Source organism: Cyanistes caeruleus, chromosome 7, assembly GCF_971803275.1.
Source record: "Cyanistes caeruleus chromosome 7, bCyaCae1.hap1.1, whole genome shotgun sequence".
In the NCBI taxonomy this organism is placed as follows: Eukaryota; Metazoa; Chordata; class Aves; order Passeriformes; family Paridae; genus Cyanistes; species Cyanistes caeruleus.
The window spans coordinates 29,441,120-29,462,579 of record NC_141707.1 but is presented as its reverse complement, the minus strand read 5'-3'; the positions used below and the strand labels follow the sequence as shown (position 1 = coordinate 29,462,579).

The 21,460-nt window shown below is 43.3% G+C and overlaps 1 protein-coding gene and 1 long non-coding RNA gene across 19 annotated transcripts in view; one reads left to right on the top strand and one right to left on the bottom strand.

Annotated features, from left to right (window-relative positions):
* Positions 1–340: 340 nt before the first annotated feature.
* On the top strand, positions 341–5,259 carry LOC147652271 (uncharacterized). The gene is made up of 2 exons (XR_015289244.1): positions 341–494; positions 1,469–5,259. It is a non-coding gene; the product is annotated as an uncharacterized LOC147652271 (long non-coding RNA).
* Positions 5,260–15,696: 10,437 nt separating this feature from the next.
* RALB (RAS like proto-oncogene B) overlaps positions 15,697–21,460 on the bottom strand; it is an 83,659-nt gene continuing 77,895 nt past the window's right edge. For all 18 annotated transcript variants that reach the window (XM_086897692.1, XM_086897696.1, XM_086897688.1 and 15 more), the window contains one exon: positions 15,697–20,122. In XM_086897692.1, coding sequence (XP_086753818.1) covers positions 20,003–20,122 — 120 coding nt within the window. In that variant the 3' untranslated portion in view covers positions 15,697–20,002. The remainder of the gene's footprint in view (positions 20,123–21,460) is intronic.

Below are 21,460 nucleotides of genomic sequence, written 5' to 3'. Positions count from 1 at the left end.
TTTTTCTTTTTTACGCGTCTGATGTTCCCTCTCGGATCCGCAGCGAAAGGTCTCGGGGAAGCTGCTTGCTCCTCGCTTATCTTCTCTGATCTCGTCCTGCTAATTTTTCCCCCCTGCAAAATCACGACATTGTGGCACTTTCTACTGAAACTTTTATACAGGAGTTAAAACCACGTGGGAACTCCAACCTATAACAGAGACGCCATGGGTTCCTCACTATTTAGGAGATTAAGTTAAGTCTTTTGCCCCCTGGGCTATTACAGTAACTTCCTGATGTGGAAATATTAACTATGCTGTTTCTTTAACTCCCCCCGTCCCCTCCCTCCCTCCCGGTTCCTGCAAACACACCCACCGCACACCGGCTCGCGTCCCTGTCCCGTCGTCCGGCAGGACGGACGGACGGACGGATGGACGGACGGACTCCGAGCGGCTGCAGCTCTGGCCCCCCTCCCGCCCCGGCCGGGAGATGGATGCCCCCTTCTTCCCCTCTCACGGTGCTCCTTGCCTTTCAAGCACTTTAAAGAAGTCGTTAGAAAGTTTACCGTCGGTCTGCTTTGCGACGGGGCAGGTTTCTGTTCGTGTGTTTGGATGGGGCGGGTGCTGCGGGGACCGCGTGTGTTTTCCGTGGGGCAGCAGGGACGCGGAGCCTCTCGGAGGGGGAGGGGGACCGGGGCGGCGGCCGAGGGGAGCCGGGAGGGGAAATAACGGGACCGCCGCTCTCCCGCAGCCGTGGCGGGGACCGGCAGCAGCGCCGGCCCTGCCCGCGCCCGGGGAACGAGTTTTCCTGCGCGCCTCGGCGGGGCAGCGCCGGGCTTTGGCGGGCGGGGGGGCAGCGGGCACCGAGGCACAGAGAGTGGCTGTGACACCTCTCGCAGCGGTCAGGAGGGATTCCCACCCTGCTCCCGCCAGAAAGCCCTGCCCGGGGGCGAGCGGCCAGGGGCGGGGGGGGAGAAGCCCGGCTCGCACCGGCGGCCGCGGCAGCACCGAGGCGGCCCCGCGGCCGCCCCGCGCCCCCGCCCCGCGCCCCGGCCGGGCCCCGCGGGGCCGCGCTCACCTGCGCGGGGCCCGCGCGCGCCGCCGCCGCCGGGGAAGGCTGGGCCGAGGGCGCCCCCTCTGGGCCGCGCGGGGAAGCGGCGGCGGGGCCGGGCGGGGTCACCGGGAAGCGGCACCGGGACGGGGACAGCCGGCATGCCGGGCGAACCCTCCTACGCGCGGCAGGACCCGGCCGTGGGGGCGCTGGGGAGCTTTCTGCGGGCCGGGCTGAGCTGTCAGAGGCGAGGGGCTGGGGCTGGGCAGCGGGCGGTGCGCGCCGGAGCCGGAGCTGGGCGAAGGAGCACCTTGGGCTGAGCCTCCTGGCGAGGCAGTGGGGCTGCCGGCCCTTCTAATCGCATCACTTTTTTTTTTTTGTTTGTTTTGTTTTGGTTTTGTTTTGTTTTTTCCCTAACAACAATGAAAAATCTACCTTCAGGAATGAAGACAACTCTCAAGACCTTCATCTCTTTCACCGAGCCAGATGGTGCTTTTCAAGGGGCAGATGCAGGACACACAAATTTCAAGCATGACAGCAAAGAACTCCCTTCTGCTCGTTTCATTTCGTAGAAGAAGAAAAGAATAAAACTTCTCATAGATCCCTGGGCTGCACTCTCATGAGCGCTGTTAGCTGTCACTAATACAAGCAACTCAGGAGTGTGAAGAGGGTCAAGCGGAGGATCAGCTTATTACTGTGATTTAAGAATGGAAGGGAGGAGGAGCGCTATTCTCATCACAAATATTTTCTCTTTCTTGTTCTGTACTGCAAAAGGAAAGACATTCAATGCTATACTTCAAAATCACATTGCAATCCCAATCTAATTGTTCATGTTGGGTTTAATATAAACAAAGTCTAATTGCATATACAGCTTTGTAAATCCTCAGCATCACTGGAGCTACCCTGATGAGAGATCAGAATTAGGTACAGTATTTCCTCCCTGCCAGTAACAGGTTTTGAATGGAAAGCCTGGAATGTAAAAAAAGAAATAATGCTAAAAATCCAATCACTCTGACATCCTGTGAGCTAATAAGAGCACGTGAATGCAACAAGCTTAGTACTTCACAGTAATTAATTTGACAGCAAAGAGCTAACAAGAAAACAACAGGCAGAGCAGTGATGACTGGTTCATAGAGGTCACTGTCAAACAAGAAATAGGTGCAAACACAGTCAGTCTCTCTGGAAAAAACTATTTCATTGCCCAGTGAAAATGAAACGCCAAAGACGGAAAATATCATGGGTTTGATAGGGATAACAAATCTGGGAAGGTATTTCTAGCGGTAAAACAAGGTAGAGGTTTTCTTTTTTACATACAGGCATTTTTAATCATGCCTGTTACTCACTGTAGTGGCATGTTTTGGCTTTCGCTTTTTTTTTTCCCCCTTCTCTTAGTTAGCCAAAGCCATTTTGCATATTCAAATATTGGGAAGACTTATCTTCTCTCACAATTACTAACAAACTAATACTGTAATAACCTCTATTGTTATTTAAAGTGTGTCCAACACAGCATTCTGGAGGCACTTCTCACACAATGGACTTTCTCTGGCTTCCTCCTAGAGAAGAACTTAATCAAACCTCAGATGCTTTCAGGCAGAAGAGCCTTCGGGGAGAGCAAACAGGGTAAACAGAATGAAATGTGCCATCTGATTTCTGATCTTGCTCAGGGAGCATGGCCTATTGATTGAGCCACAAAGCTCTGTTAATTTTAAGATTTCCTCAGCTTTCAGTTCTTTCCCTTGGGCATAAACTTGTTGCTTACACATAGTGGCTGAACTATCACGGAAAGGGCAGCTTCACATTCCCCCCACTCTGCTCTCTTCCCCTCCTCCCCTCTATTCTATTTGTTCTGAGCTCATCTGCGTGAGGATACATTTTCACACACACCTTCTCAAACCGGCTGCTATTCATCTGATTCAGGGTCATGCTTTTCCATACATTAAATGCAGGGGAAAACTGGGGAGGAAATGGCTGGGATTTGTGCTTGACGGGCAAGCACACGATTAGCCAGGGAGCCCTGCTGTGAGCGTCGGAGGGTATTTTCTGTAGAATCATCAAGTCTCATGACTGGAATCTGATGCCTATAAAAAGCTAGTAGTATAATGAAAACAGTATAAACTGAGATCCTTAGGCAGTGTAAATCGCCATGTTCCCGAGACATCCAACTGCTACAGAATCATGGAACGGGTCAGGTTGGAAGGGACCAGCCGTGGGGTCATCTGATCCAACCTCCCTGCTCAAGCAGGGTCTTCCTAGATACAGCTCTTTCTTTATAACCTAGATATTGACTTATGCACATTTTTCTCAGGGGTGAGGGTGCAGAAGTCACTCTTGGGAGGCCAGTCAGTGCAGCCCTGAGCTAGAAACTGAACAGGCATCAATGGCACAAGGAAGCTCCCTCAGTATTCTGTGTTTCCACCATGTCCTCAGTGGGACCATAAGCAATTTACATTAGCAAAGGATCCAGCTCTTCACCTTTAGCTAAAGCACCTTTTATGCTCTTAAACCATTAATGATATCTATTAGGTAACCTTACCAATTCCTTTGAGGTAGGATTTTTCTCTACTGTACTGATGGCTGAACTGAATAAAAGCTTCACATATGAGAGGCCTGGTTTGCACTAGAAATGTTTCTCCTTTGATAACCAGCAAATACAAGTTTTACTAGCACAAGCATCTTTTTCTGCAAGCGTTTCCCAAATAAAATAGGCTATACTGGCAAAAGCACTTTTTTTTTTTGCTCATATAGCTGCATCTATATGGGGGATTTTTGCACGTAGTGAAACGCAATCTGTTTTAAATGGCACTTCAGAAGAGCATTGCTATCCCACTGAAGTTTCAAGGCTAGACCTTGAAGTATATACTTCTGCCTCATATCTGAAAGAGGCTTTTTACAAGGTGGCCATTGTCATCTTGCAGGAAATACAGAGAAACTGAGACACACGGATACAGAGGCAGGCTGGGAGTGCTGTGCTCTATCTGGAATTTGTATTCATTAAATTCTTTAGCTTCAGATAAAATTATGTATCCATAATCAGACTCATTCCTCACTACACAAAATTACTTCTTGAACAACTATGACAAAGACAGTGGATGTTTCAAAAGCAGCATAATTCTGCATAAAAGAAAAGTCCTATTGAAAATCAGGTAGGCAAATGCCATTCTGAATGACCTGGACATTTTCTGAACTGTCAAAGGTAGACCTAACTCATGAAAAAATAAAAACACTAAAAGGTTAATCTGGCTTCTTTGCTCCTGCCCATGCTTCTTTAATTGAAAACTGTTTATTAATAGAGATTTGCTCTCTAAAAGAAAGGGTCCTACTCTGAACAGCACTTGGAAAAAGAGGGGTTTAGCATTGAAAGGACCTGACCAAACTGGGAACTCTGTCTAAAGCAAGTACAACGAGAATCTGAAAGATGAGTCACAGAAAAATACAGTAGAGCCCCCAACAGGTTTTGAAGAGCACCTATTGAATGCCAGCTTTCAGCACAAGTGTCAGGCAGGATGGGTGACATGGGGGAGACAGCAGGACAGGGTGGCAGGGATATACTTACAGCCTCAGCCTCCTGCTCCCACTGCACTTGCTTCAGCACAGCTGGAGTCCCACTCCCCTCACCTCAGCAACCTCAGCATGCTTCATGGGCAATGTGTTGACTGACTGATCCTCTTCAGTGACCCTTCCATGCTCTGGGAAGGTTTCCAGCTGAGCCCCAGGTTCACTGTGGGGAATGAAGCGTGGCTGAATCTCGTGCCTGTGGTGCAGTGCAGTCAGGTCTCCGCACACAGCAGCGTCCCTTTGCCTAAAGGGCTGACTTCAGGGATCTGCTCCAATCTCCAGAGTAAAGGCATCAAACGCCATCGGGTGGATATCCTGTGTGATATTCAAGAGCAATCCACTGCTTGTTGACGGGCCCAGAGTGTTCTTGTTTTCCTTGCACAGTCTGTCCTCTGCAGTCCAAAGCCATAGCCTTGTAACCAGGCAGTGACTTCCTCTGAAGTTGCTTATATTGACCTAAATAGGTTGGGGCGGGTGAGGACACACAGAGAACATGAAAAAGCTGTGCTGGTTGCCCAACAAAGAAGTGTCTGCTTTGTGGTGAGCACTTTTAACATATAAGCACTTTTAACATACTGTAAAGAACATGATTTTCATGTTTGTTTAAGTTCACACCAAAAGGCTTGCAAAGTAGCAAAGTGGTAAAAATAAAATCTGCATTTAAGTGGTAAACAAAATAGTTAAAACTTGACTTTTTGTAATTTGAACGCTACTTACCGAGGCAGCGCATTTAGAACTCCACGGGTGCTTTTCTTCTGTACATCCACCCATGACTGATGTATCTGATAGATCTAGAGAATGAACTTTAGGTTGGAGAAATGTTAAAATTAGCTGTCCTGAGAAAAGCAGTGATTATCAGGGAGTGGTGACAAGATGGAGATGTTTACCTCCAATTTTAAATGAAGCTCAGAAACAAAAAATGTCTGTGGCTTTGCAATGCCATAAGAGAAATGGACTACTTGACATGTCACAATGGACAATCAATAGCACTCCACGAGTACTTGAACATAAGCTACTTTTTTCTTTTTTTTTCCCACAAGCAAGTACAGCGTAGAGGAAGCATCTACACCTACTTCCTTTGGACAGGCTGCAGCCAGAAGTCCTGGGCTTAGGCCTGAATTTCTCTCTCTTTACCCCATTTTCACTAAGTTAGAATGACAACATTCAGTTCCCTGTAAGTTGCTTTGAAATGAAGAAAAGAGACATACAAGAATTTATCTTTTCCATGGTGCTTGACACAAACAGCATGGCCTTGGTGCTGTATGTCAAAAGTAATTTTCAATCTGTTCATAGTTAAGTTGCACAGTTTTGTTTCCATGAATCTTATTATATTAAACCAAAACTGTTGTGCAGTTTGGCTGTTTGCAAAAGAATGTCAGAGTGAGATTGGAAAGATGATTGTGATACGGTTGACTCTGCTAGGGCCAGGATCAAGGCACTCCTTGAAGAGCACAAAATGCCCCAGTTTGAGCAAGGAGGCTTTTCCACTGGGGCAGAGCAGTAGCACTGTCACAGTTAGTGGAGCTCTATGGATTTATCCCACCTGAGAGCTGCCCCACACGACTCAGGCTCATCTGCCCAGTGCTATTTAGCCACTGCAGGCCCCTGGCCAGAATGTTCCGACTGCCTCACCCACCCTGTTTGCTGCATGGACATTGGCTCCAAGCAAGGTCCTCTGCTACCACACTAAATCACAGGAGAAAATTATTAACAAAAATTTCTGAATCACCTTCTGCCCTGCTCAGTATCAATCCTAAATCAGTGCCTGAGTATGCTGTGGGATTAAAACAAAATGGGTTGCAAACACTGTATGATTTGGGTGCTAACCTCTGCCATTTCTTCCAAAACACATGAAAAAAGCACTTAAACTGTGACAGCTTTTTCACTCTCCAGGCTACAAGCAGGTCTTCTTGTTCTGTTATTTCCCTGCCAATGTCTTCTCAGAAGTGGGGGAGCTTATTAACAAAGAATAACCCTAAAACTTCTCCACAGCCCTTTCCCATTTCTGAGTAATAGTCTTGCCCCCTCAGTGTTTACAGCTGTGGTTGAGTTTCTTACCAAGAACATTATTAAGAATAAATTATCATATGTGGAAATATTACTGTGAAATATACTGATACTATTATACCAGGATAAGAAGACAAACCACCTCTTCAGAGATGGCAAGAGCAGAAGCACACAGATAATGTTAAGCAGACATTGAGTCTAACAAACCTACACAGGTACTGAAGTATTAGCAGGGTGCAGAGCTGCAACAGGAAAGTGTGTTGTTCTAGGGTTTTTTGCTTAAAAGATGAGAGAGAAGGCCTAGGGGAGGGGAATGCATGAAAAAGAAAAGGATGAACTTTTTTTTTTTTTTTGGCTACTCCACATGGGGTTTTCCTCTGTTTAAATGCTGAAGGACAGAAAGATTTTTAAATTAAAATCTTAATAAATATAGCCCTGAGGCTAGTAACATTATTACATCCAAGATGATTACAGCAACCAAGCCACAAAATATATATATATATTTATTTGAAGCATAATAGGCCTCAGTATTTAGTTAGAAGAAGGCTAGGCAGCTAACTGACTTTCAAACTAGTGAGTTTTCCACTCCACTCTACCAAAAGTATAAACCAACACAGCACCTGGTTTGCAGAGTTTGTTTCATTTCTGTATGAGATAACATTATTACTACTTACATTTTAGATACACATACATATTTTTCAGATCATATGCATGGGAGTTGGGAGGAAGAAACCCAAGTCTGGAAGAGGAAATATGGATAATTATTCAGCTTCATTGTGAAAGAAGGATCTAGATTGCTTGAGTGAGGCATGTTTTCCTTGAGACATTTGCCTTTTTCAGTTGATCCTAGTCTCAGTATAAGATTCTGCACTCTACATGTTTGTGTAGAGCATTGGGGGCTTTTTAATTATGGAAATTTTTTAATAAAGGATACAGGGGAAATATGGGATACAAAGAAAAGGATACAAGCTGATAAAGATGATTAAATCATAGAGCGACTGCGGAGTGGGTCATGAAGTGTTATAATCCCCAACTCCCCTCTGCTTTCTGCCTCAATGTGTTAATGCATCACACTTTAGTACAGTGACACTTTCAGCCCTAGGTGGAAATTCACACATGATGAAGAGGTGGAGGAGGATTTCCAGATGGTCAGACCTCAGGGAGTGCGAAAAGGTGGGGGGAGGAAGGGAGAAACTGCTGAAAGGAATCGGACTTTGGTCACATCAGTAATTTCCAGCTGAAAATGGAATATTGAAAAAAACACTCAAACCCCAAAAAACAATCACCAAGGATCCCATATCAGGGCCAGGTGCATTCAGGTTTGGACATTATGTGTGATAAATCCTCACCAATACTGGTTGTGAAAGATCCCTAGGAAATATTGGTTTATTTGTGTGCTACAGAAAGGTGTGAGCTTCGTTTCTTTGGCCAAATTTTATCGTTGGTACTAAAGCACCCTGACACAGACCCAATTAGTTGTTTTATTCTCCACAATTCTTCTTTACTAGAGGTTATTGTAAACTGGTACTTGCTCTGAATTGTGCACAAATTTTCACTACATCAGATGCTGTACTTGGCTGCTGCATCCTTTGGGACCCTCTTCTGCAGGGCCACCTCTACAAGAACAGTGAAGGGCACTGAGAGAAAATGCAAGGCCTGCATCCAGTTGGTCCCATAACACCCCAAAACAGGCCTCACTTTCTCTTTAGGGGAGCATAAGGCAGCAGCTGCTATCCCACAGCTGGACTTCTCTAAGACAACCTCATTTACTGTGGTCTTTTGGGGCAAATGGGAAGGTAGTCACAGGCCAGAGTTCAAGGGGTCTGGTCCTTCAGGGTGAGAGGTGCTAGAGCTGTATAAAGAATTAGCAATAGATGGTATTTTGTACAGCCACAGCTTTTTCCAGATGTCAGGGCTAGAGAAAACTAAAGATAACCAGTTATTTAGGCATCACAGTACCCCTATATTTTGTATGTGTGTGTTAAAGATAGTCTCTTCATAATGACATAAAAACTGAACATTAGGTATGATGGCTCAGACTGCATTTCTAAGGGCTCTTGCTTCATTCAGCTTCAGGTGTTCCTCAGGTCATAGGCATTTCCCCTACTGCAAAATGTGCACTCAAGCTGCCAATGGTGTGCAGTCACACTGGAAAGGTGCTTTTGTTCAGTATCATCAGTATGATTGCTTGCTATTTACCTGTATTTCCTGGACAGCAGCTAAGTAAATTTACCACAACCTGGTGAACTACTGAAACAAATATCATGAGAAATAAGGCTGGCTGTTGCACAGATTTCACTTTGGGGAAACATTTGTTGGATGTCCACTCCCTGTCACTCCCAGTACAAATCATGTTATGCATGCAGGTCAGTACAAAGTTCAAGGAGACAGAAGACACTTATTCAACTTCTGCTAGAGAGACTTTAAATTTGTGAAATGTGTGGTTTTAATTGATGCTGAATTCCTAACCCCATTAATTGACTATGTTAAAATCACTTGTGTCATAGCAAAATGCAAAGAAACCTTGAGCATCTGATGTGGTGGTGACTTCCATGATGATCTATTTAAGAAGCCCAGGTGCCTGTTGCTGGCTTTAGTGGCAAACCAAAGAAGTCTGAGCCTTGTAAAGCCTGCAGCATCCGTCTTGGACTACAGTCCCTTACAATGACTAGATGAACATCACTTTCTTCCCTAAGGACTCAGTGCAGCAGGTGTTTTCAGTCTGCCCACCTTCCAGATCAGGTGTCCAAAAATGCAGCAGTAAATATATTTTTTTTCTCTTCTCTGTTTCTAAAAGAGCTCAAGGTGGGTGGACAATATGGGTGTAGGCTATTTTTATTCATACCTTAATTTAGACAGTAGTCCAACAGTTCATGAAGAAAAGCTGGGCTCAGTCTTCTTTTCTGCCTGACAGGAGTCCCAGGGAACATTAGAGGTAGCTCAGGTCGTCTTGGAAGGAGCAGGCCATGGGGTGGTGCTGGGACAGGAGCACTCCCCAAGCCTCCAGTTGAGTCAGTGCATGAGCAAAGGGAGCAGGAACCCACAACTCTGTAAATAGACAGTTCAGAGAGCCACAAGCCCAGGCCTCCCTTCTTCTCACCCTGCTAGCCAAAACATTTGGAACTAGCTAAATCACGTGAACCAGCTTTAAGATGATGGAGGCAGTCCCCTCCCTGGCACCAAGCATACCCTGGTAAGCGCACTCTGCTGGGAGAGGAGACATACACATTCCCTGGGGCAGAAGGGAATTGAGCCATGTGAAATTCCCCATGTTCGGCACTAGCCTTTTGAGCGCCGAGCACAGTGTATACAAAACACTGCTGTGCTGCCAACCACCCTGCCTTTCCCTTGCATGAACGGACCCACGCTGTGCTCCTGGAAAAAAGCCAAGAGAGCCTAAATTGTGAAGCCCAAGGGATTTTTAGCCCCCAAGCAAGGTAGATGTAAGAGGCTGTGTTGCCCATGGCTTGCTCAGGCAGAGGAGCAGCCTCTTGGTTTTGGTGGCTGCCATTTTGAGGTAGAGCATAGAAACATCACTTCAAAAGGCAAAGATTTGTGGTGGCTGCCAAGAATTGGCATTGCAACACTCCCCAGTGATGCCCAAGACCTTTTCTAAGCCTGCTTCCCCCAAACTAAAACATCACTGTCATTGCCATGCTAGTACTCCAGAAAGCAAGAGCAGAGGCAGCTCCCCCAGAGTCCAAACCACTGCACAGTAAGTTCTGTACAGACCCAGGTCTCCCCACAAAACAGGCACTACAGGAGAGCAGAGAGACTATGAAGTAAATGTGCCAGGTGACTCTCTTCCCTCTCGAAGTGACAAGGAATGAACTTGCAGGATTAAGCCTGTAGCAAAATTAGTCCTGCTAGAACTTCTTTCTGTCTAGGTAGCAAGGCTAAGCTTGTTTAACAGTAATGGTTAAAGGACAGTAACAGAATACAGGGATAAGCAAGGGTGGATTTAGACAAGGCAAACCATTCACTGTCTGTATCAAGACTTGAAAGTAGCCAAGTGGTTGGCAGCTGTCAAGGAAGACAGTACTTAGAGCAGAAGTGGAAGAGCTGAATGAATAGAACAAGAAATTGAGAGTTCTTGCCCATAACATGGGACCCCTGCTGTGAACCATTACAGGCATGCAACAAGGCAGGAGTAAATAGCTCCCCAGCCCCACAACAGGGATGTTTTGTTATTTAGCAGAGACCACCTGGTGCACATCAGAGAAAACTTCATCTTCTCACTGTGGACTTCCAGCCTTTAGAGGTTATACTCCGTTTTTGGGCTTCTGACACAAATACATGCAAAAGGCCTTCCCAGCAGGAAAGTGCCCAACTCCTTTAACTGGGAAGCCAAAATTAACAGTCTTGCTAAGACACCTTTCTTACCCTCACCCCTTGGTTATTTCCCAAAACAAGAGGAACCACAAAGGAGCCTGTGATGACTGAAAAAGAGACTCTGCCAGCAGCAGAGTTTCCTCTGTGCATGCGTCACTTGCTGCAGCCTGTCTGGGATGGTGGTGCTGTCAGCAGGAAGGGGTTACCAGGAGAGGTGGGGCTGCAGAGCTTTTCACCTTTCACTTCCCAAGCTTTTCTGCAGCTAGGAACAGGCTACAAGTCCATTAATTTTCACGTTTAGGATACATGTTCATCAACTTCTTTAGGCCTGGAAAAGGCTTTTTAGGAAAAAGGAAAGAAGAAAAAGTAAAGCACACATCCCTCTGTCATAGACTTGCATTTCAAAAACTTCAAACCGATCTAATACCTTTGACTTCACCCAATTTGTGTCTCATAGGGAAGACTGTTTCCCTGGAATCTATATCCCCATTTCTTTCCAAAAAAGAAGAACAAAAGATAAGTTTTAACTTGGTGTTGATGCAATATTCACCCCACCCAGAACCAACTTTGAAAGCTCATGTAAAAAACATGAAGAGTAATTTTTACTTAGCTCTTGTTATGAACAATTCAGAGATAAGAAACAAGGCAAGACATGTCTCAGCTGCAAGTGTGAACATGATCTCAACACTGCAACATTTTCCTTGCCTGGCTAGAGATGGGTTGGCAGCATGAGGTATATGAAGGTAGGTTACAGGTGACAAGAATGTAAAAAGCCTGTTATTAAACTAGGTGTAAGCAGTCTTGGAACTTCATTAGGGCTAGGGAATTCAGCCCTGGACATTGCACCTGCTTGATTATTCACGATTAAACAAATGCTGTAAACTTAGTTTCAAGTTGGAGACGATTCAGACACAGCTCTTCCTGCCCTCTGACTGGGCAGCGCATGGAAAGCAGTTTGTGTCATGGACAAACTCCATGTGCTCACCTCTTTCAGGAGAGAAGCTGTCTTCAACACAAGTTTGCACCAGGTGCAGAGTACAAGTCATTTGCTGTCCTCCAACTGCAACTATAGAAGAGGAGTGAACTGCAGTGTGTTAAAGGTACATTTGGGCACTGACCTATTTTTGTTCATCTGCCATGGGAGAGACATGTGGAAACATTGTGGTTTGATGGATTTGATTAAAAATATGCTAATGAATAAAGAAAATTAAGTGCATCCCTTGGGCTTCTGGCAAGCTGCCAAGACAGACACTGGGACCACCAACAGGGGATCCTTATGTTCCGGCTTTTGCAATCCTTCAGATTCCTGCTGCAGAGGATGGTGACCCAGCAGAAATGGGGCTTAAAGTTGAGTGGCTTGCGTGTCCTGCCTCCACTTCTCTCCAAATGCCACAATATTTTAAAATTTATGCCCCAGGTGCTGGAATCAGCAAGCATAAGAACATCTTTGCTTTCATTGAAAAAAGTACTTTTGCCATCATTGTTGAAGAAATAAAGCTTGCAAACATGAAGCAAGGGTACTCAAAATGCTTGGAAACAAAAAAGACTGAAAGAGAACTCCAAGTTCATTTTCTAAAGCATCTCATTATTTCCAAATGCAGTTTTGGAGGCCTGGCTTATGGTTTTTCAAGCTCCTGAGGCAAAGCTGCAAATGTGGCCTTTATTCCCACGCAGGAGAAACTCTGCCTGCCCTCCTCCCTCCATACTGTTCAGGGAGGGAAAGGGGGGAAAAAAGGCAAATCAAAACAACTCAATCAGGCACAGTGTTACCCTCTGCTCCACAAGTGTTTAGTGTACTACTGTCATCATTCAAGCAGATTTACTCAAGGTACCACCACATTAGAAAGCTCTAGTCTGGCTGCTGAAGTAGGTGAATCACATATTCTGCTGCTGTTCTTCAGGTAGGAAACAGCTTGGAAGCAGCTTTCATTTCCAAATGAAATTCCATTTCCCTTCAAAGTCCAGCATTTGAAGCGTCCAGCTCTTCTAGTGCTCATAATCCTTCTGTGAGTAGTTGTTCTTCCCATAGTGTGATTAATTCTTTTGTCCTGCAGTCTTCAGAGCTGGAATGAGGCAGCCAACCATAGGTGGGGATGCAAGTACCTGTCACAGAGTGGCACTGCTCAGCACCTAATTGGGGTGCAGTCACCAGGAGTGAAAGGGAAATAAGGGCTCATGTTTTATTAAGCTACCTGAACTGAAGCAGACCTAGGAAACCCTCTGAACACCTCAAGCAGGCTATAGAGAAATGAAAACAGAGACCCCTGAGTGAAAGATGTTCTTCCACTCCCATGACCAGGGCGCAAACTAGAAAATCAAAACCAAACACCTGGTCCATCCTGCAGGCATTTTTTCAGCAACCTAATACATTTGGGTTTTCATAGCACCAGCTGCCAAGCAAGAAACAGTTTTAATTTCTGATTTCTGAAGTCTGTCATTCTGGGAGAGGACACTTCTGTCAGGGAAGTCTATGTCTGCCCAGGTCCATCTCTCACCGGTTCTCATCAGTCTTTTTAAAACTGAAGAGCCAATTTTCTAGGAGAAAGACTGCAGGATATCTTGGGCAACGTTGCCATGATGGTTTTCATTTAGAAGCAAGGAAGAATTTGGCTATTTTTTCAGATAATTACTCCTTCCCACAGTCCACAGTTGTTTTCCGTGTTTACAGGTATAGAATTGTAATGCCATCATTTTGTGGGGAGAGTAATCATGTTACAGAGCACTCTTACAGACCACAGGTTGAAACACTCATCCAAACAGCAGGTTCAGTTTGTTGTATGTGTTTTCCTTTTTAAAATAAAACAGAGCAATATTAAACAGTAGGGAGTAACTTTCCTTGTCTCTCAATGCTACATGTGTGCACAAGTTTGTCCTTGAATTCTGGTATTTGGCCTATGAAGCCAACATGCATAAAGCCTCTGATACTCCAAATGCTAGGCTTTAAAAACAAACTCTATAAACTCTGATTATATCAAAAACATGATTCTGCCTCAAAGCCAAGTAACAAAGCTCACTGAAGGGAACTTACTGTAAACTCTGGAGATTAATCAAGTCTATCAGGAACGAAAGTGCAGAGCATGTGATCCCAGTCTCACCTCAACTTTTTAGTTCCAACCCCCTTTGGAGTAACAATGCCTAAGGGGCCATTTGCTGCTATAACCCTGGTAGATCCTATTCTCATAACAGACACTGAATAGTTTGGGGGAGGAAGGGCCAGGAAAAAAAAATAAAAATTAAATAGGATATTCTCTGCCCCACCCCCAAATTAAGGCTTTATATTTCAAAGAAAGCCCAGCATCTTTAGTCACCCTTGGAAACAAAACGTTTAGTGAAGTACTGCACAGTCTCAGGGAACAATAAGTATTCTTTCAGGCATGCAAATCAGTGCTCAGCAAGCAGAACAAACTTACACTTGCAAGGCAAACTGGTTTAATGCCAGAGAAAACGTAAATCCACCATCCTCATGAGAAATTGGTTGTTCTGCTGCACAGAAGAATGTTTAGGCAAGATTTAACATTAGCATTTGCATGCAAAAGGAAAATTTAATTTTAGAACAAAGTCTCATACCGCATGAGAGAATAATACAGCCAAGCAACAAAACCAGAAGAATCTAGCTCGTGTGGATTTCTACATGTAATTCAGGTGGCAGATAAATAGCAACTTGTCTGCTCGTCTGAGCACAGCCCCTCTTCATGGCAGAGCTTCTAACTCCTAAATCCACAAGATGGAGCCAGCAGTTCTCAGGAAGAGGTGCCTGTACCATCCCAGGAATTGTCAGCACTTAGCTCACAGAACCACACTAAAATGTTCTGGCTGGGGCAGAATACAGGCAAACACAAAGGCAGAAGCCAAGCTATGTACGAGTCATCATCCTCCCGTTTCATCCTGCTGCAACCAAAGGCAAGCCTGTTCCTCATAAGCATCTGCAGACTATGGGAAGGAAAAGGTGCCAATCTGGGCTTTGGATACAGCTGTGTAACACAGCTGTGCTCAGAACCCTCTCCGGCATCCTACACAACACTTTCCATGCTACCCTTTCTGTGACACAGAATATTTTAAAAGTTACTTCATTGGGAAGGAGAGCAACATAAACCACCGTGGCAATCAGAAACACAGGGCAAACACCATGTAAACAAGATTATGTAAATTACTGTAGTCCTTGGCCAGAAGTCATCAGCTAGAGAATGTTCCACTTCCAACTTGTACAGCAGCGGTGGCAGAAACTGCTTGGAAGTTTACTGTGAATCCCATTGCTCTGCCATTCCAAATGAAGTGGCGTTAGAGAGCAGTGAATCTGACCTGAGCCATCCTGCCTCAGAAGCATCTCAGCTTCTCTCCTGCAGTTCATTCACCACCAACCTACACACAGAATGGAGTCTGGCACACTCAAAAGACTAAGGACTAGTTTTTCCACACAGTGTTGCTTATTCTGTTATTCAAAGGCAGAAGACTGTCTGAAGAAAAGACAAAGCAACTCTGTCATTTATATAGTTGATACAAGCTGTCTGATCCAACTAAATTCTGGAAAATTAACTGAATGAACCAAACTACTATGTCAATTCAGTCCTGAAAAACATGTACACCGTTTCCAGAAAGCCAATGATGAGTGTCTCAGTCACCTCTCTTCCTCCCCTCCCTTAGTCTGCAATATAATCTTGTTACATATTTGATATAAAGGTTAGCTCCAGACACTGAAAATCAGTGGCTGGCTCATTCAAGAATCTGGGGATTAGGCATGCTTTTAGAATGCTGTAAAAATCAATAACAAACAAATATGAAGATAATTTTTTCTTTTTATTATCAATAGTAATACAAATCAGTTGTATTAGCATGATAATGAAAAGTGACCAGTTTTACAGACATTAAAAATGTTTGTGCAAGTTAGAGACAAAGCTCTGAAGCTAAGTAAGGAAAAAAATAAGAATTTACATTGTGTAGTATAGCATACATAGTTTAGAGGCAGTTTCATTAAGTCTTGCAATCACAATCACTTCCTCTACACTAAACCTCTCACTTGGTGTTAGAGATAACACCTTCCCCTCCCAAGAGGAACACCTGCCATTTCTATGGCACACTATGAAGTGTGGAGATTACGGTGAAAGTCATAGCTTTTTTTTTTTGTTCCTCTTCCCTCCTTCTCCCAACTATAAAGTCAACAGGAGGTGAACACTGCAACATATGCTTATAGCAATTAAGGAAAGCTTCTGTCTACATAAGCTCTGAGCTGAACTGATAACAGTATCCTCTTTTTTGAGCAAGAATTGATAGACCAGAGAGGTCTAAGAACTGGGTTAATGCTTTGGAAAGCTTTAAAAAAAGCACTGGGTGAGCATTTAATTAGATGCATTTCCCCCCTGCATACCTCTTTCTACATTCCAGATTGTAATTCTGTACCTTAGACCTGAAACATTCTTGAGCATTATACTTAAGCCAGATAGGACTCAACTGGAACTTCAGATGGTTATTAACATCTTACTGAAGTTTAATGCCCAGTAAATGTATGCATACATCCTTCTCCTCATCAAGCCAAATGTTCCCCTAGAAATCGCAGTAGAGGTGTATCAGTCTGTATAAGAACACATATGGCACAAGTCATTGAAAAACACTTCATGCTGCATCTGTACTCCCACCTGGAGAGATGCTCATCTACAAGAGTCAAGTCTGCCTTCGCAGTCCTGGAGTTTAAGCTGCTTTTTTTTCACATAATGACTTAACCCTTGTTATAACAGGGGCTTGTTTGCTCTGCTCAAACCAGAAGGAAAACTGCAGCACTTGAAGCTAAGCCACATATGGAGGATTGCACATAGCAGTAAACAGTTCCCTGACTTCATATTAAGCCACTGCGCAGTAATACTTGAATGCTTAAGTGCAAGTGCATAGTCAAGTCTTGCATGACCTCCAGCTGCAAATATTCAGTTACCTGCCTACAGCCATGCTCCAGAATGATTTAAGAGCACATTATACCAACTAAGAGAAGTCTTGATTTTTAATTACCCAACATGCAAAGGCCGATAAAATATGTCAACTTCAATTCAGCCTTCAGTCTCCTCAGCTACACAGCAGGGGCAGCCACACACTCCCTGCTGCCAAAATCATCCCTTATTTGATGTACCTGATCCCCAGTTACTCAAAGCTCCAGTCACACTGCTCATGGGATGCTGTGCCATGTTATATTCACTCAACCCACCTGATGCTGATGTCCATTGATGACCAGTGAAGCACACCTGGAAGCCATTCAAGGATCCCCAAATCATATTGCCTCTATTCAGAAGGGCATACATTCAGGCACTTCCACCATGAGGTGGAGGCAACAGGATTCCAGTCCAGGGGACCAGTTTTATTGCCTTCCTGGTACAAGTCAGAAAGCTTGCTGCCCACTGTTCCAAAGTAGGCAAGGTAGCTGCTTTGTTTATTGTGTTTTCAGCTGTAAGTGGCAAGTTAAAATGAATTTGTCGGGAACACTGAAAAGCTGCTTTATTTAGTCTCCAGGCCTAGTCTTTCTGGAGCAGGTGACAAGAACAGAACACTGAAGAGATGCAGCATCAAGCCATGAAGCAGCAAGCACCTTCTTCCAAGTTAAGTCCACCTCAGTGGCGTGCTTTATCAGTTGGAGAAAAAAAAAAAATAACCTGAGTGAAAACAGCACATGGACTGTAAGAACACCAGTCAGACTCACTGTTCTGAGAAGAAATTCATCTGTCCTATCAAATACTGTCAGGTACTTTAAGACTAGAAATCAAAACTCAAGTCATGCAGGTCTCTTGAGCGAATACACTGAGCTGCTCATTGTGAACTTTGCTGAATTCATTATTCATACAGCAAGGACAGTTTGTTCGACACATTTTACAACCCACCTCAGATGGGCTTGACCTAGATAAGCTTGTAACGTGAGCTCAACTGTTGTTTATCCCTTAGGTTAATTAAGGACTTGACCTTTAAGTCTCAAAACCAAACTTAAATGAGTTGCCTTCCTCCAAAAGAGGACATTCATGTGCTGTATGCACAATATACAGTCAGAAATGAACTTTTATCCATAGAAGTTCAAGAGGAAACTTTTTTAGATGTATTACTGCTCTGAGTGTCCTATTGGATGCTTAGGCTTTAGACACAGGTGACAGAGCTCAAATGACAAGTTCTGTAAGCCAGCAGGCTTCCAGCTTCTGCTTCAAAACACTATTGGGTATTACAAAGCCAACGTCACAATTAATTACACTGTTCACAGAGAAGCATTTCCATAGCTGGTTAACCATTCTTTCTGCCCATCCAAGATAAGAGTAATGAAGAAGAAATTTAATTTAACAAGAATGAAGATTACAGCACCTTTTATTTAGTACAGTTTCCCCAATCCAATGAGTTGCCTGACAAGATGAACTAGTTATGGAAGACAATGAGTTTGTTATAAGTCCCTGTGAAACCTCAGGTCAACAGAGGTTCTGATATAGATCACAACTTACTATTTTCAATGTCCAGAGATGGAATGCACAAAAGCAATCTAGAACATGTGAAAAAATATTTTTCAACCTCAAATTACAACACTAAGTACTGAACAGTATTCTCTACTCCATCTCAGGAAGAAACACCATCAGTTAATTTAGTGCTGCAGTGAACTTCATTGAACAACCATTTAGATTGCTTTCACCAAGCAACTGGGTTTTAAGCATCCAGTTACCAGCAAGATAGTTACTCTTCAAGTTTTGCTACTCCTTGGAGGCAGAAGATAGCCATAATTCATTGACAAACTCCACAACCAGAACAGAGTTCTTTTGCACAGTGACCGAAGTGATTTTTGGCAACTGCACTTAATTTAAACTGCATCAGAAAGTTCATTTCATTCAGCTGACAGAACCTGCAAAGTACTGACTTTTCTACTCCTAGACTGTTTTTGTTGAACAGACATGACCACCACTGCATAACTGACAGCAAAATTCATCACATGCTAGGTTGCTGTGCATCAGAAACAGTACATATAAAATGAACACTGAATAACAGATGTGGCAACTGCTTAACTTCATTTGCTTTTTGACACCATACAGCTCACTAGCCAGCTAATCATCGAGAGGTAGCATATACGCCTCACCTATTCCAGGTCATGATTGTGTGATGGGACCCACGCTTACTGAACGTTTTCATCTTCAGCAAGACAGGAGACAGATGCAGATGTTCTCACATTCCAACATTATCATCACAAGTGTTCCAATATAAACATAACTGATTAAATCAACACCTATTTCCACTATTCCAGTACAAGGGAAGGTAAGGATGAGAGATGTAGAGTGTAACTGAGTCGAGACACAATACATGGAAGAAACCCAGGACAGCATTTCAGGGAGATGGTGATAATACAATTCCTTTTCAAGAGAGGCTTACAGTCAATTTCTCACCCCATACCACTAATTTAAGGATGAGAAGACAGACCCTGGCAAGGAATGCATCTAGCCTGTATTTAAATATCAATTTTTGCATTGCCTTAAGTTTGAATTGAGTCCAGAGGCTTGATTCATGAATGCTGTATTGACTAAACAGAACACAGAAGGAAGTTTGTTTTGAGTTGACTCTCAACTGTCAGTTGTTATTTCTTACATGGAGTGTGGGGAGAAGTCAGTAGATTTCAGTGTAAGAAATATCAGTGACAACTAAGAGAAGATGGAGACTCAAACCCTTTACTAGGTGTCATCTAGCCTTTCTGCAGTTTGCACCATCAAGGAGGGCAGCAACAGCAGGAAAAGTGTTTGAACCTGAACAGCTGTGCTTGTTAAGGCCAATAGAGGTTCAAGAGAAACAGAGAAACATTAGAAGGAAGTTAATACAAAAGTACATTGTGTAACCAAGCAGAAGGATTGTAGTTCTGAAACTATTTCTAGTTCTGAAAGTTGGAAGATGAAGCCCATTTCAGTTTAAGGAGGCAAAGGTTTTGTTGGATACCGGAAATGGTTGCAAAGTTGTTTTCACATTTTGAAGGTGTGATATGCAAAGCAAAAGATAAGGGAGTCAATACAGACTTCCTTTCATGAATCCAGCCCTATATCCTTAGTGGTATTTTATCCATGCCACCTGTAGGTAGATATTTACAGTTCCAAAGCATCACAGTAAGCAACATCTTTCTTTAAAGCTTTTCTTGTTCTTGCTGCTTTTCTTGCCATTCTTGTCTTTGTTTTCTGACATTTTCTTTGCTCTTATTTCTCTCATTAAATCAAAGAATACCTAGGAGGGAAAAATAAAGATTAAACAAAATCAGCCACCAGAAAGCAGATAAAAACTACTGTATTCAGCAACAAATAAAGACGTAGAACTACACTGTACTCTACACAGCAGAAGTAAGTCTAGATAAAGACCCCTGTGACAACATCAGAATTATGTAGTGTGTCAAGCAGTGACAAAAAGTTGCACAATCTTACCTGGCTATCAAAATAATTCAACAGCCCTGTTTCAAGAGCTTTTTACTGAATACCATTCTTGCACAAAAGCAGCATTCAATGCTCATGAGAATATTTGTCTGTGCCTAGCAAATATTTCCAATGCTGTTAACTATGGAAAACAGTCCAGTCCTTTCCATGTAGTTACTACCCTACTTGGTCTATAATTAAAAAGGTGCAGCATTCAAGTGACACAGCACAAAAATTTCCCTAAACTATGTTATAAGAAAACTTCAGAGAAAGTCATGCTTCCTTTCATATCTCTCTATTTCTTTTGTTCAAAATTTAAGCAATTTCACCCCTGTATTCCTGATGTCTAGGAACATACCACTTAAGATGCAAGGGCTGTTTTGCTGTACAGTTATTGGGTATTTATTTTTAGGATTATTTTAAAATAATTTTATTTTATTATTTAAATTTATTTTTAAGATTAGAGTACAAGACTTCAGCATCTGTAGAACTAGAGTGTGTTTTTTTCCAAATGGGAAACTCTGAAGCCTTTGATACTTGGAAACAAGACCATGCTACTGATCAAAAGTAGATTAGTTTATAATTCAAAACCCTCTTAAATTTTCTTTTTATTCTGCTACAGTAGTAGCACACAGTCACCACAAAGAAATATCCTGTCATACAATACATCAAACAGTGCTTATACAGAGGATAACCAGCATGCCACATGAGCTAGCCAGTGATACCTGTAACAGCAAATCTGGATCATCATGCTAGTACACTAGATGCACAGCTCCACTGCTGTTAATCCAAACTGATCAGAAAACTAGTCTAAATATAAAACAGCTTAGCCATTCATTAGCAATATCAGATGATTATAGAATAAAGAAGTCTAAATACTCATGTTTCACTACATCACCCAGTTTATGCAACTGATGGTGATTTGCTAGTAACATTCTGCAAGTCAGAATGGTTCTTTACCAAACTGAAATTATGCCACATCCTTTAAACCAAAAGGTCGCAATTCAGAAGTTTCATATAGTGTAGTTTTAATGAGTGAAGGAGTTCCTGCCAGTAACTTGTGTACCAACAGAATTTCCACTAGTGAACTAATATTAAAGAACAGGAAGCTGTCTAGAAGAACTTAAGAGCTCAGCTATCTGCAAGTGTTCTTTAT